Source organism: Lupinus angustifolius, chromosome LG15 (assembly GCF_001865875.1).
Source record: "Lupinus angustifolius cultivar Tanjil chromosome LG15, LupAngTanjil_v1.0, whole genome shotgun sequence".
In the NCBI taxonomy this organism is placed as follows: domain Eukaryota; kingdom Viridiplantae; phylum Streptophyta; class Magnoliopsida; order Fabales; family Fabaceae; genus Lupinus; species Lupinus angustifolius.
In genome coordinates, this window is record NC_032023.1 from 14,734,940 (window position 1) to 14,749,467 (window position 14,528).

At 35.9% G+C, this 14,528-nt stretch overlaps 1 protein-coding gene across 2 annotated transcripts in view; it reads left to right on the top strand.

The window, feature by feature from the left end:
• The window catches only part of LOC109328123 (serine/threonine-protein kinase ATM), an 85,923-nt gene extending 79,749 nt beyond the window's left edge, over nucleotides 1–6,174 (top strand). For both annotated transcript variants that reach the window (XM_019561423.1, XM_019561424.1), the window contains exons 72-78: nucleotides 4,115–4,161; nucleotides 4,238–4,337; nucleotides 4,655–4,786; nucleotides 4,869–5,003; nucleotides 5,088–5,153; nucleotides 5,386–5,529; nucleotides 5,843–6,174. In XM_019561423.1, the coding sequence (XP_019416968.1) occupies nucleotides 4,115–4,161; nucleotides 4,238–4,337; nucleotides 4,655–4,786; nucleotides 4,869–5,003; nucleotides 5,088–5,153; nucleotides 5,386–5,529; nucleotides 5,843–5,920 (702 nt within the window). In that variant the 3' untranslated portion in view covers nucleotides 5,921–6,174. The remainder of the gene's footprint in view (nucleotides 1–4,114; nucleotides 4,162–4,237; nucleotides 4,338–4,654; nucleotides 4,787–4,868; nucleotides 5,004–5,087; nucleotides 5,154–5,385; nucleotides 5,530–5,842) is intronic.

Consider the following 14,528-nt stretch of genomic DNA (forward strand, 5'->3'; position numbering starts at 1 on the left):
TGATGGGTGGTCTCTCCCACACCCTATCAATACCCCTCCTAGAAGAACCATGTCCTAAAGGGAAATTGAGGAAAAGTTTCTTGCATTTGCGCCGCCAACTCCCATGAATTTTTACACTCCGGCAAACCCTCCCATTGCACCAACACCTTAACATTTTCACTAGGATCCCTACGGTGTTGTAAGAGCCGGTTGAACCTTCAATTCCAACTCCTCAGACAACATCATTGGAAGAGGTTGAGACTGTTGAGTCGGTTTCAAAACCTTTTTCAACAAAGAAACATGGAACACGGGGTGGATCCGTGTATGATCAGATAATGCCAACCGGCCCAATGCGCTCCAAAATCCGATACGGCCCATAAAACTTAGCCGACAACTTGGCCGAAGGTCTTGAAGCTAGAGTCTTCAACCTATACAGTTGAAGTTTCAAGAACACCCAATCTCCCACCTCAAATTTAACCTCACATCTATGTTTATCTGTCTGAGCCTTCATCAAATCTTGGGCACATAACAGATTCTGCCTCAATTCTTAAATAACCTCATCTCAGGCAACCAAGAGTTGATTCACTTACTCAACCTTTGATGTAAAAGTACACCCCTTAATCAAAACTAGAGGATCCCTTCCATATAAAGCTTTGAAAGGAGTTATCCCTGTAGAAACGTTGTAAGTAGTGTTAAACCAAAACTCAGCCCTCGAAAGCCATTCTACCCATTTCTTTGGCTTAGGCCCCACAAAGCATTGGAGATACGTTTCCAAACTGCGATTAACCACCTTGGTTTGCCCATCTGTTTGAGGATGGTAAGCTGCACTGTACTTCAAACGAGTACCTACCAATCAAAATAGCTCCTGCCAGAAATGGGTCAAACCTGATCACGATCAGAAACTATCAATGATGGAAATCCATGTAGCCTTACCACTTCTCTCACAAACACATACTCTATATCCTTAGCCGAATAGGGATGTCCAAGAGGATAAAAGTAGGCATATTTTGTAAGTCGATCCACCACTGCAAAAATAGTATCCTGGCCACTAGACCGCGGCAATCCATATATGAAATCCATAGAAATATCCTGCCATACCTAAGTGGGAATAGGTAACGGCTGCAAAACTCCTCCAGGTGCCAAAGTGGAATACTTCTGGCGTTGACACACATCACAAGCCTCGACATACTGCTTCACATGACTACGCATGCCGTCCCAATAGAAGAAGCTAGAAACCCGCTTATATGTGCGGAAGAACCAAGTCTTCTCAACATCTTCGCTTTGCATCCGAATCTGATGATATCCCGACTTCAAGTCCAATTTGGTGAAGATGGTGGTCCCCCAATCTCATCCAATAATTCCTCAATAATCGGAATAGAGAATTTGTTGGGTATGGTCACCTTGTTTAAGGCTCTATAATCTCCCTAACCAAGCCTTCGATCTCTGCTTTCTGATAGTGCGGATACTTGTAAGGTCTAACATTAGGGATGGTTGCCCCTTCAATCATATGTATGGCGTGATCATGCCTTCGGACGCGTGGAAGGTCGGTAGAATCCGTGAATAACTCATCAAAGTCTTCGAGCAATTGCAACATTCGGATCGAATTGCTCTCAACCACCTCCCTTTCTTGACTTGATGATTCACACTGCATGATTAACCCTTCACCCTCGGCTCGGAGTACCTGCAACAGTGCACATATGAAAGTTCAGTTTTAGCTAATGTCGGGTTACCAGTGGTACGAATCAAATTCTGCCCTTGCTTGACTGTGAGTTCCAACTTGCCAAAATCAGCTTGAACCTCATCCAATCCAGATAACCAATCTAAACCCAACACCAGATCGATCCCCTTGAGAGTGAAGAGGTAAAAGTCCTGGACCACCTCCAAATTCTATATCTGGAAGGACAATTGGGCACATTTCCCTCTACATTTCACCTTATGGCCGTCTCCTACCTCCACCATGTACGAAGGAGTATCCTGGACCATCAGATTTAACTCTTTCACCACCTCATTGGCTATGAAGTTATGAGAAGTCCCACAATCAATGAGCACAACCACAGCTCTTCCCCTCAATACCTGATGTGAACCCCAAGAGGTTCACATCAATACCCCTTCTACCTTCCAGGATCGTGTAGTAGTGAAGCCAGACATGGAACACAAGGACAATCGCATATCTTGTACCAAGTCCATGGTTTCTTCCCCTACACCTTTTTCCTCTCCCTCCTCTTCCTTTCCCTCCTCTTCCTCCATAATAAGCATTCGGAATTGCCTATTTTTGCATTGGTGATCTCTAGTGTAAGGTTCGTCATATCTAAAGCATAGCCTTTTTCACGCCTGTCTCTAACCTCAGCACTGGTCAAATGCTTGAATTCTCCTCCTCTTGGCTGAACACCTTCCTCCACTGTTTTCAGTCCAAAATTTCCAGCTGTGTTACTCCCCCCAAAACTATCTTGTTTTTTATTCCACGGTTTCAGTTCTAGAGTAAGGATTGCTTCTTTGACTACCTCCACTTCGACTTGCATAACCATACGAGCCCTTCTTACTCAATATTACATTCTTTTGCTCAATCAATAGCACCTACTGTATAATTTCGGATAAATAATGTAATTCATACAATTTTACTTTGGCCCGAAGCTCCTCTTTCAATCCATTCAGAAAGATGCCTCTTGCAAACTCTTGATCAATGGTTCTCAAAGCTCCAACATACTTCTCAAAATCCTCTACAAACTCTTCTACGGAAACGGTTTGCTTGAGGGCCAATAACTGCTCAAAAGGATTCTGAATCATAGATGGTTGGAATCTTCGAACCACAACGATCTTGCAACCTTCCCAATTCGGCCTAGGGTTGCACTTTTCCCACCAATGGTACCAACTCAAAGCTTTCCCTTCAAGTGCCATAACTGTGGCTTGCATTTTCTCACCTTCCGTAAGCTCCTTGAGTTGGAAGTATCTCTCCAACTGGTGAGTCCATCAAAATGTGTCGTCGCCGAAAAGAATATCGGAATTTCCAGTTTTCTCCATTTTTCCTGCCGGAATTGGCCATCCTCTTCACGGAACTCATCTCTCTCGTGTTCAGCCCTCTCTCGTCGAAACTGGCCTTCATCCCTGCGGAAGTCATCCCTTCCGCGATCCTCTCCGCCACGTTGTTCTCCGCTGCGGAAATCCCCTCTGCCATGGCCAATTCTGCCACCGTGAACGGAACTGGCGGCGTCGTCGCCGTGATCAGCTTCGGCAGTGAAGCAATAGCGTTCCAGCTTCGCCGTCATCTCCGCTATTTGTTCTTCGTGTTTCTTCACCAAAGCTTCCGCGAATTCCAACCTCATTTGCATCTCTTCACGTTCTTCTTCTCACTCTTCTCTGGATCGTTACATGCTTCGAGTCTTCATGAATTATCGATAAAAAGGCAGCGGTTTTCAGGGCACCGGAATTGGTGCTCTGATATCAGTGATAACACCGGTAAGAGAATGCACAAAGATATGAGAAGAAACCGTACAAAATCGATTCAGAATCAATTCGATTCCGAATACTAATACCTCTTTTATTGAATGCAAGAATTGGAGAAGAATATAATGATGAACCCTAATTGATTCCCTGAATTAATTCCACGTTACAAGGTTGATTCCCTGAATCAATTCCGCCTTTCTACACAGTACTCCAAAACTACCCACACTAAACCCCCTAACTCCTATTTGTAGATTTGTGTTTACCCTCCTAACCCCTACGACAGTTACTAACTGCTCTAAGGCTTATTCACATGCTGCCACGTGGACTAGTAGCTGCCACGTGGCCTTTTTTGATACACTCTTGTGATGGGTGGTCTCTCCCGCACTCTATCAGAGTGTTTGGTTGTCCTCTCTTTCCTTTTCACTAATAGTTACAAATATATACATTGTTTTCATGTTTGTTTTCTGTTTTTAGACTGGTGAATCAAATTGTAAAAACAATTTCTTCTTTGACCATTTCCTTCTTTTCACCTTGCTCTTAGCCCGAGAAAGAGAGTGCAAAACAAAATTGAGAATATAAAAATTGACACAGCATAAATATATTATAAAGTTAGTTAAAATATATTAGTATATTACATTTTATTTTCTGATATATTGTATCGAATAGTGCTGAAGTGTGTGATTGTTTTTTATAGGAAAGGGACAAGCGCAAAGCCTTCCAGGAAGTTTGCAGTAATTTCAGGTTTTCTTATGGGCATGTATTTTAAAGGACCATGAGCACATAGTCAACTTCATAGCTTAATGAGATTGTCTTGCAGGCCTGTTATGCATTACTTTTTCTTGGAAAGGTTTTTACAACCAGCAGAGTGGTTTGAGAAGAGACTTGCATACACAAGAAGCGTTGCTGCAAGCTCTATGGCAAGTGCATTCTACTTTCAGTGCTTTCTACTTTCAGTGCATTCCTATTTTTTGTCAATATTTGGATTATTGGATCCTCCTAGTGCTCTATATTGCTGAATGGCAACTTAAAGTGTAGTGTCAATGCTCTTTATCAAGGTAAAATTAAAAGATGCCCATTGAACACAAAGTCAAATAAAAGAAGGATTAATTCGAATTAAATAATTTCTAGTGCACTTGTCTGCAGGTTTTATGTGCAATTTATTTCCCAACTTTTAACACATACATCTAGCCTTTTGATAGTGTAACATTGTCAGAATGGATATGTTTCTGTTTAGGTTGGTTATATAGTTGGACTTGGAGATCGACACGCAATGAATATTTTAGTTGATCAGGCCACTGCAGAGGTTGTTCACATAGATCTTGGTGTTGCTTTTGAACAAGGATTGATGCTCAAGACCCCGGAACGGGTATGTCCTTCATAGTCCTTGGGTCAGTCACTCATTTTCTTAAGTCGTCTTCATTGTTGATATCTTCTGTAATTGCTGGCAGGTTCCTTTTAGGCTTACAAGAGACATAATTGATGGAATGGGTGTTACTGGAGTAGAGGGGGTTTTCCGAAGATGTTGCGAGGAAACACTATCAGTAATGCGGACAAACAAAGAAGCATTGCTAACTATAGTGGAAGTAATTATACTTACTCAATTTTCTATAGTGTGAATTGAACTTTTATCTTTACATTTTTCTGTAACAGATGAATGTCCTCTCCAGGTTTTTATCCATGATCCTCTTTATAAGTGGGCTTTATCCCCTCTGAAAGCTTTGCAACGCCAAAAGGTATGTTAGACCCTTCACTTATTTTCTTGGGTGAATCGCTGAAATCAGTAAGAATTCTGAAAATGGGTAATTGAACTAAGGGAGCTGATAACCTGTGTAGAGTCCTTTTTAGATGACCCTATTCTTTATTTGGTTTCCAATGATATTGCTGCCTGAAGATTTTGAGGTTGTTCTGCAAGCAAGTTCAACTTGTAATACTTGATTGATTCACCTGCATCAACCTTTTCCCCAGGATATGGATGATGATTTGGTTACAAGTTTGGAAGATCCACAAAATGATTATGAAGGAAACAAGGATGCTGCACGCGCACTTCTACGCGTCAAGCAAAAGCTAGATGGATATGAAGAAGGTGAAATGCGTAGTGTCCATGGGCAGGTATTTGTTTAATATACATGTCAACATCCATGGGTTAGGTTTAGCTCTGCTCTAGAAGAGGGGTTTTCACCAAGTTGGCACTTATACTTGTCCAAATGGGTCTTAGCCTGTAACTGTACATTAGTTGCACACATTCACTTTCTACTATTCAAACACCAAATAAGTACATCTAGCTGAATAAAGGCTCTTCAATCACCAATTTCTAATACAGAGTTAGACCATTGTTGATTTCAACCTGAGCAAAGAAAAATGAAATCTTAATCTACATGTTTAAATATCCCATGAAAAATATATTTATGATGTTTATTTGCAGGTCCAACAACTCATCCAAGATGCAATAGATTCTGAGCGGTTGTGTCAAATGTTTCCTGGTTGGGGAGCTTGGTTATAGTGAGCTGCTCCTTCATCCATTTCAATCTTATTGTATTTTCTTCATTCTCTCTTCAAAGTCTTGTCCATCATATCAAAACTTGAATGGGATAAGTTTATAGTGAAGCACCTTCCAATTCCAATTATTTTGTAAATTCCAAATTCTGAGATTAATTCCATGAAACTGGGAAATAATGTATTTTCTATTTTCAGCTAAAATTTCTATGAATTATCAATTGCAAGTATAAAAAGTTAATGACAATATTTGATACTTATTATTTAATATATGTCACATAATTTGACGATCATGTTCATCAGCAACCAAGCTAGCATGTTTTTCAACCCAGGTTACCATGATCTTTGCAACCACAGTTCTGTCCTATTAACCTTGGTGTCACAATTTGCCATTATGGTTGTTATACTTCTCACCATTATTGTCATTTTGTCATAACCAATTCTAGGAATTAAAGTATAGATTTTTAATTGTATGTAGAAATTATTCTCACAGTCCAGATTTTATGTTTTGAACCATTATAATTCTGTTGGAATAAAATAAAATTCTAAATTATAATTTCAGATTCTAGTGTGGAAACCAACCAGTACAAGCTGGTTTTGTCAAATTGTCTTAAGATTACAGATTTTATTCAGTAATTTTCATGCATCAACCAAACACAGATTGCTATAACTGTCGTAATTCTGGGTCAGTTTAAAATAAATTACACTGAAATTAAAAAAAAATGAAAATCTCATCAAATTACGTCGTGATTGGTTCTACAAGACATCTACAATGTAAAGATTCCGAGTTAGTGGAAGGCATAATTTTAATCACATTTGCCATTATTTATTGAATCAATCTCGACTTTTTTGGATGAAAGAGTTACCTTTCTTTCCAATATTTGGTGGATGTTTCAGTGTTGATTTCCACCCTCCATTTTGGGGATTATGCAGGGGTGAGTAACACCTATCACCCAACTTGACTTAATTATGATCGAGTCCAAATAGGATTGGGTCTCTTTGGGTTTAGGGTTAAATTCAATTTTAAAGTTAAACTTAATCAATATTTAGTATTGGGTTGGGGATAAGTATGACCTGGCTGGACCTGTCTCGGACTTGTCTCTTGGACTCTTGGTTACTCGTTCATTCATGTTTTGTATGTATCTATGTTCAGTCATATACTAAGTATAACATCTTTTTGGTCAAAAATACAATTGATTCTCTATTTTTTATCATATACATATTAACAATATATATATTATTTCATATGTCAAATTACATACTCATAATATTAATAAAACTCTATCTAAAAATTGTATGCATTACATTTAACCGGGTTTAAGGTTAGGTTTGAGTACAAAAGTTGATTCAATCACATTTAGGATTAAATTAGCTTCAAGTTTAGAATCATATCAAGTTTTAAAAATCTGACCTAATAAACCTTTAAGGTTGGGTAAGGGATAAGCCTTACGCGACCTAACCTGTCCATCCTCACCTATAGAATTAAGAAATAGGGAGAGATCAACCTCAAAATAATAGTTTATATCAAATTGTCTTCTAATATATTGTAGCGAGATAGATGATTACACCACCCTTGTAGCCATACTCATTTGCCTCTATCTCACTGTCATGGAACAAGATATTCTTTTGAGATTTTTTTATTTATTTTAAGAATAAAAATATTATTTTATTATAAATAAATAAAAATATAAGTATCATTATATTTTTCTGTTTTTTTCTCTCGGTTACTGAGAGGATTCTTGCACCTATATCACCTTAAATTTTGTCCCTCCACCCCCATCGATGCACTTGAACCTCAAGAACCTTGTTGCTATAGTTAATCGATGGAAATGAAGCAAATGATGTGGGCCATAATACATGATTGATCCTTGCTCAATGCTTAATCAATCAACATTAATCAGCTGCCACCCCATGATTTGATATCATTGATTTCGACTTTGATATATTTTTTTAAATGGAAATCTTAATGAACCAAATTAATGAGCCCCATAATTCTTCCATTATATCCACCAGTTTCTTTTCACTTTTAAATTTTATCCAACGTTCTAGATACTGTGGATGTTTAAATATTTTAAATAATGTTTTATATATATTTATTTGGATGAAATATTTTTGGTATTACTAGAAATGAAAGAACAAAAAAAAAGATTGTGTATATCATTGATTAAATGAATAAATGATATTGAACGAATTGCAAAATTATAATAAAGGTCTTATATAAAAGGGAAGAAAAATAACTAACCTAACAATCAAAACTAATTAATAAATTAAAAGGTGAGTAAGTAAAACTAATTGTTAGCTCAATATAATCTTAACCCAAAATACTAAAATATATTTCAATAGGTGTAAATACATGTATAACTAGAACGCCAAATAATCTTAATTGAGTGGGTAAAAAATCAGAAGATTAGCAATGCTTCCTTTAGTGGATGGTCTTCTTGAGGATAGAAATTAGCAAATTGTGTTAATGTTTAGTGGAAGGTTTCTTTTGTCGTTAATAAAAGACTTGATCAATTGGTCTATAGGTTCTAGTGTTTAAAATAGTACCCAACATTTTAAGATTTGTTGTTAACGTGATTGTTGTTATATTTCTTTTTTAATTTGTAATAATCAATAAAAAGTTATATAATAAGTTGGGTATTTCCTGACACATGGTGTTTGTGAGACATACATGCAAATATGATTTCACAAATCTTTTCTACAATCAACAACTCCTCTTTGATTGGTACTATGATCATTGGGCAATGCTCATGGAAAATTTCCTTCTTTCGGAAGAGTATTGGTTAATAAATGAAGGTGTCACTAAGGTTGCAACTGGAACAATATTGACAAAACAAAAGAAGAGTATAATGAGCTACATATCAAAGATCTGAAGGCCAAGAGCTATCATTTTCAAGCAATGAATCGTTTTATCTTGAAGACAAATCTCAAGAAGGATACTACAAAGGATATTTGGGTCTCCATGAAGATAAAGTATCAAGAGACGAACTAAGTCAAGCAAGTTCAATTACATTCCCTACGCAAGGAATATGAAATTTTGCATATGAAGGAATGAAAAACAATAACAACCTTTTTTGCTCGAGTTCTTAGAATTTTCAATAAGATATAAGCCAAAGGTGAAAACAAACATGATAGTGATGTTGTTAAAAACATTTGCTGTATTTGATACTAAAGTTTAACTATGTTATATGTATTATAGAGGACTCAAACAACACAAATGCAATAACCATCGATGAACTCCAAAGTAAGTTGCTTTTACATGAACAACGTATGTGTCCTATTGAAGAAGAGCATGCTCTAGAAGTTACTTATGGAGATCAAGAACATGGTCGTGAAGCTCAAGGTATAGGTCATGGTAGACAAAGTCATGATCGATCAACAATAAAATGCTATAGATGCCACAAGCTTAGACATTTTCAATAGGAATGTTTATCCAAGGAGAAGGAGGCTCATTATGCTAAAAGCCAAGAATAATTGCTACTCATGATGGAGGTTGATAATACCCCACATTACTATGAAGCAATTACATGTGTGGTATGAAATCATGTTTCTCTAATCTGGATTAAAATTATTGCCATTTTGTTAAATTGTGGAACAATACTTTTATAGTTGTATTGGGCATAGGCAATATAAGATTGCAAATAAATGGTAGGGCGTGCATCATCACTATAGTGTATTGGGCATAGGCAATATAAGATTGCACATAAATGGAAGGGCGTGCATCATCACTAGAGTTTTCTACTACAAGCCAAAAACCTAACTATTATGTTTCAAGATGGAAATGCAAAGTATTTCATCATGGAAAAAATATGGCTGCTAATTGAATGTTCATTCTCAATGTTGTGATCTAAACTAAGTCAACCATATGTCTTAACATTGTTATTGAAGATCAGAGATATTTTTGGCATTGTCAGTATGGACATTTAGGTTTCAAGGGACTACAAACTCTTGTTCATAAAAAGATGGTGATTGCACTACCTTACTTGAAGTCTTCAACAAAACCACGCAGAGATTGTATAGTTGGGAAGCAACATAGAAAGTCTTTCCTTTCACATAGTACATGGAGAGCATATCACATTCTACGATTGGTTTATGCTAACATTTGCAGGCCAATTAAACCATAATCCAATAATGGAAAAATGTATTTCCTCACTTTAGTTGGTGATTCAACCAAAACACATGGGTTTATTACATCAAAACATGGGTTTGCTACATCAAAAGTTTCCAGATTCATGTTGAGAAAGAAACTAGTCATGATATCAAAGGCATATACATAAGTTGAGGATATGAGTTTATTTCTCGCTAATTCATGCAACATTATGCAGAGCATGGTGTCCAACACCAATTGGTAGTCACAAACTCTTCGCAACAGAATAGCATTGTCCAATGAAAGAACTAGATTATATTGAATCTTGCTTGAGTCATGCTTTCCAGCAAACAAGTTTGTTAAGTGTCATTTTGTGAATGAAATGTATATGATTTTGGGGCACTTAGTGTATAGTCATGATGCAAGTTGTGTACAACTTCCAAGAACTTAGTTAATTTTGTTTGTTTAGGAACTTACATGTGTTTATGTCAATTGCAGAATAAGAAACATGAAAGAGAGGAGAAAAAAGAGAAGTTTGGGGTTTTTGAACATTGTACCTCTCGCCTGAGCCACATCCTCGCCCAAGCAGGAAGAATGCCCCTCGCCCAAGCGAGGGGATTGTAGCTCAACCGACAAATGGAGGAAAAAATGCTCAAATTCATGCTTGTCCCTCGCCCAAGCGAGGGACTGTTGCTCAAGCGACAGTTGAAGAAAAAATGTCCTCCCCAAGCGAGGTGTTCATGGTTGAAAGTGGTCATTTCTCTCACTCAAGCGATAATCTCTAACTTGAGCGAGAGACCAGAAGTCTGGAATAGATATAGACAGTTACAAAATTCAAAAGGGGTTATCCAACCATTTTTCCAAGTTTTTCCACATGAATTTAGAGAGAGAAACATTGGAGAGGAGGAGAGAAGTCATGGGCACGACTTTAGATCTATAATTTCTCATGACAAGAGTGTTCTAATGGCAAGATGAGTGGCTAGTTCTGCAGTGTTGAGATTGAAAATGTAATTTTCTAACATTTGTGCTCCTGGATTTAATTCTTTAATGTATTTAGTTATTTGGTTTTGGGAAGTTTATCTCACGTTTAATACTTGAATTTACTTTACTACTGAATTCTTGATCGTAGATCCAAGTTTAACTAGGAAGTTGAACTTGGTATCGAATCTGGTTTATCTTCCTTGATCCATTACTGCTCTAGGAATGAACAATGATGTATGAATTGCTTTTACATTAAACTTAAGGCTAGATGATTGGTTAAATATCCAAGGAATTGGTATTTGGGTAATTATCTAAGGATTTTGTACTCAAGGAATTAATACAAATGATTTGAAGAAAATGTGCATCAAAATATGTAATTTCACGAGTTATGTGGAATTGAATCTAAGAATTGCAAAGGGAAAGAAAGATGAAAATTTAACTTTTACATTTTTACAACTTTATTCAAAAACCATACCAATATCAAAATATTAAATCTTGTAAATATATACTCAATCTACTTCTTCAATAATTAGTATAAATTCACTCTGCTCTCTGAGGACGATATCCTGATATTTACAAGATTTGTTACTTGAATGATACGGTTCACTTGTCGTACCAAAAATATCCAATAAGTTTTTGCTTCCTTATAATTTTTGTCCAAAAGCTGCTAGTTGGACTTTGCAAATATTAAATTGCAGGCCTACCTTTGCTGCTTAGAGTGGGATCAAAACTCTAGTTGAGTATATATTTTTTTTCGTGTTTTCAGTTGCACTAGCAATGTTCATGTTCCTGATGCTAAGAAAACCAAGCTCGATAGCAATGATTTTCCTTGTGTTTCTCTTGATATCAATGACATATCCAGAGCATATCGAATATATGACCTAGTTTCCAAATGAATTATCATTAGCATTAGCATGGATGTCATTTTTGTATATGATAAGACTTGAAATTAGAATATTATGAGTTGAAGTTGGAAGAAGAAGGAGATGTTGCTAGTAATAGTTCTAAAATTTGTGAGCCTAAAAATGTTGATCAATCTCCCTAACTTGATGATAGCGATGAGCCTAATCGTAGTATATCTTCTCTAGTATAATCACCAGCATGTTACTCATTGTAGGGCCATTGTCAATAGTCTTGGATGAATGATTTTGTTACAGATGAAGAAAGACGATGAACATGCAAATTATTTTTCTAACCTAGCCTTGTTTACATGTGATGGTGAGCGTACTTTGAGGAGGTTGTTAAAAGTGTCAAATGACAATATGCAACGAACACATAAATTGATTCCATAAAAATCAATGACACATGGGAATTTGTTTGGTCTCAAGAGGATTTACAAGACCAAGTACAATGAAGTTGGTCAAGTTAACAGATACAAGGTCCATGTAGTTGCTAAAGGGTATACACAATAACATAGCATTGACTATAACAAAGTGTTTTCTCATACCAAGGAGGGAATATATTAATTATCGGTATGTATGTTGATGATCTCATCTACACATATAATGTTCATTTAATGTTTACCTCTTTTATGAGTTCTATGAAACAAGAATTTAATATGACATGCTTCTATCTTTATATTTCCTTGAGCTTGAAATTTTGCAATTTCCCAATAGTATTTTTTATATCTCAAAATAAATATGTTTTGGAGGAATTAAAACATTTTGGCATGGATAACTCTAATTATGTGCAAAATCCTATAGTATTAGGAATCCAGATCACAAAGGAAATTGACAATGATGAGAGGGTAAAAAAAGTCTTACTACAAGAAACTTATTGGATGGCTCATGTATCTAACAAGTGCGACGTGAAATGATTCAGCATATGTTGTCAGTCTCCATATTCGTTACGTGTAGAATCCTCCAGTGAAGCATATGTAGATAGCAAAGCTAGTATTACGCTAATTTAAGGGAATAATTGATTTTAAAACAATAGAATGAACTAAATGAAATTGTAGAATACTCAGACAATGATTATGATGATGACAAAGATGATCGGAAAAACACTTATGGTTATGTTTTCATGTTAGCTCTGGAGTGGTCTCATGATGCTCAAAGAAACAACATGTGGTTTGCTTATCCATAAAAGACGCTGAAGTATGGTTACATAGAGTTCTCACAAAGTTAATTTCATTTTATTTTTTAGATGTCCAAAAATGGAATTGTAAATTTGATTTATTCTAGTAATCAATATTGAAGATATTTTAGATATTATTTTAGAAAGTTGGTTAGGTGGTTAGGAAGTTAGTAGTTATTTTGTAAAGTTTGTATTAGTTGCTTTATTTATAAGTTTTCTTTCTTCTTCTTTTTTTTCCTTTTTATAAATAAGTCATGTTGGCTTCACTTTCTAATCAATGAGAACAAGGTCAATTTCCACATTCTCTTCTTGCTCTTTGATTTCTAATATGGTATCAGAATAATGTAATTATGTTCTTCTTCTTCGGCATTTACAAGTATTGTTGGAACATGGTTTGTTAAAAACCATTAGTGAGAACTTTTGGGTGTGAAATATAAATAACACTCAAGTCTCACATAGAAGAGTTTTGAAAAAACAACTCTCAAGTCCAACATAGAATTAAGATGTTTCTACTGCAATGACATTCGTAGATAATATTACTGGACTAAACAACTATGACATGAACAAACCATTTCGGTTTGATGGGACAAATTTCAAACGTTAGCAACATAAGATAAAAATTTTCTTCACTGTGAGAAAAGTTGCACACGTTTTGAAAATCAATGTTCTAATGCTGTTAGAGAAAGCTAGAAAAAAAAGGATAAACTAGCCATTGATACAGTTCTATGGTATGAAAATAATTACTGATGTAAGAATTTCATTCTGAAGGGGTTATCTGATGATCTCTATAATTACTACAACCCATATATGTCTGTCAAATTAATTTGGTATGCACTTGAGAAATAAAGAAATATGATATCGAGGAAGTTAAGATAAAAAATATATATATGATGTTACCACTATCTCAAGTATCATATGACTGATGATAAATCATTAGGGTCTCAATCCAATGAGATAAAGAGAATTGCTCATGAAATTATTTATGAAGGTATGCCCCTAGAATTTTTAAACTTGCAAGTAGAACCTATGAATGTATATTCATTGGGTATGATATAAACAGTATTGTGTATAAGCATTATGACCTTAACGCAAAATGATCATTTAAAAAGAAACTGAAACATATTGGTTGTAAGTGGATATTGAAAAAGAAACTGAAACATGATGGCACAGTGGATAAATACAAGGCTTGCCTTGTAGCTAAGGGTTTCAGGAAAAGAGAAAATGTAGATTTTTTCGACACATTTTCACATGTTACTAGAATAACATCCATTAGAGTACTAATATCGATCGCTGTGATACATAATTTATTAGTACATCAAATGGATGTTAAGACTGCCTTTTTAAATGGTGATTTGGAAGAAGAAATCTATATGGAACAACCTGAAGGTTTTGTAATACATGGGCAAGAAAATAAGGTCTGCAAGTTAGATAAGTTGTTGTATGGTCTTAAGTAAGCACCTAAACAGTGGCA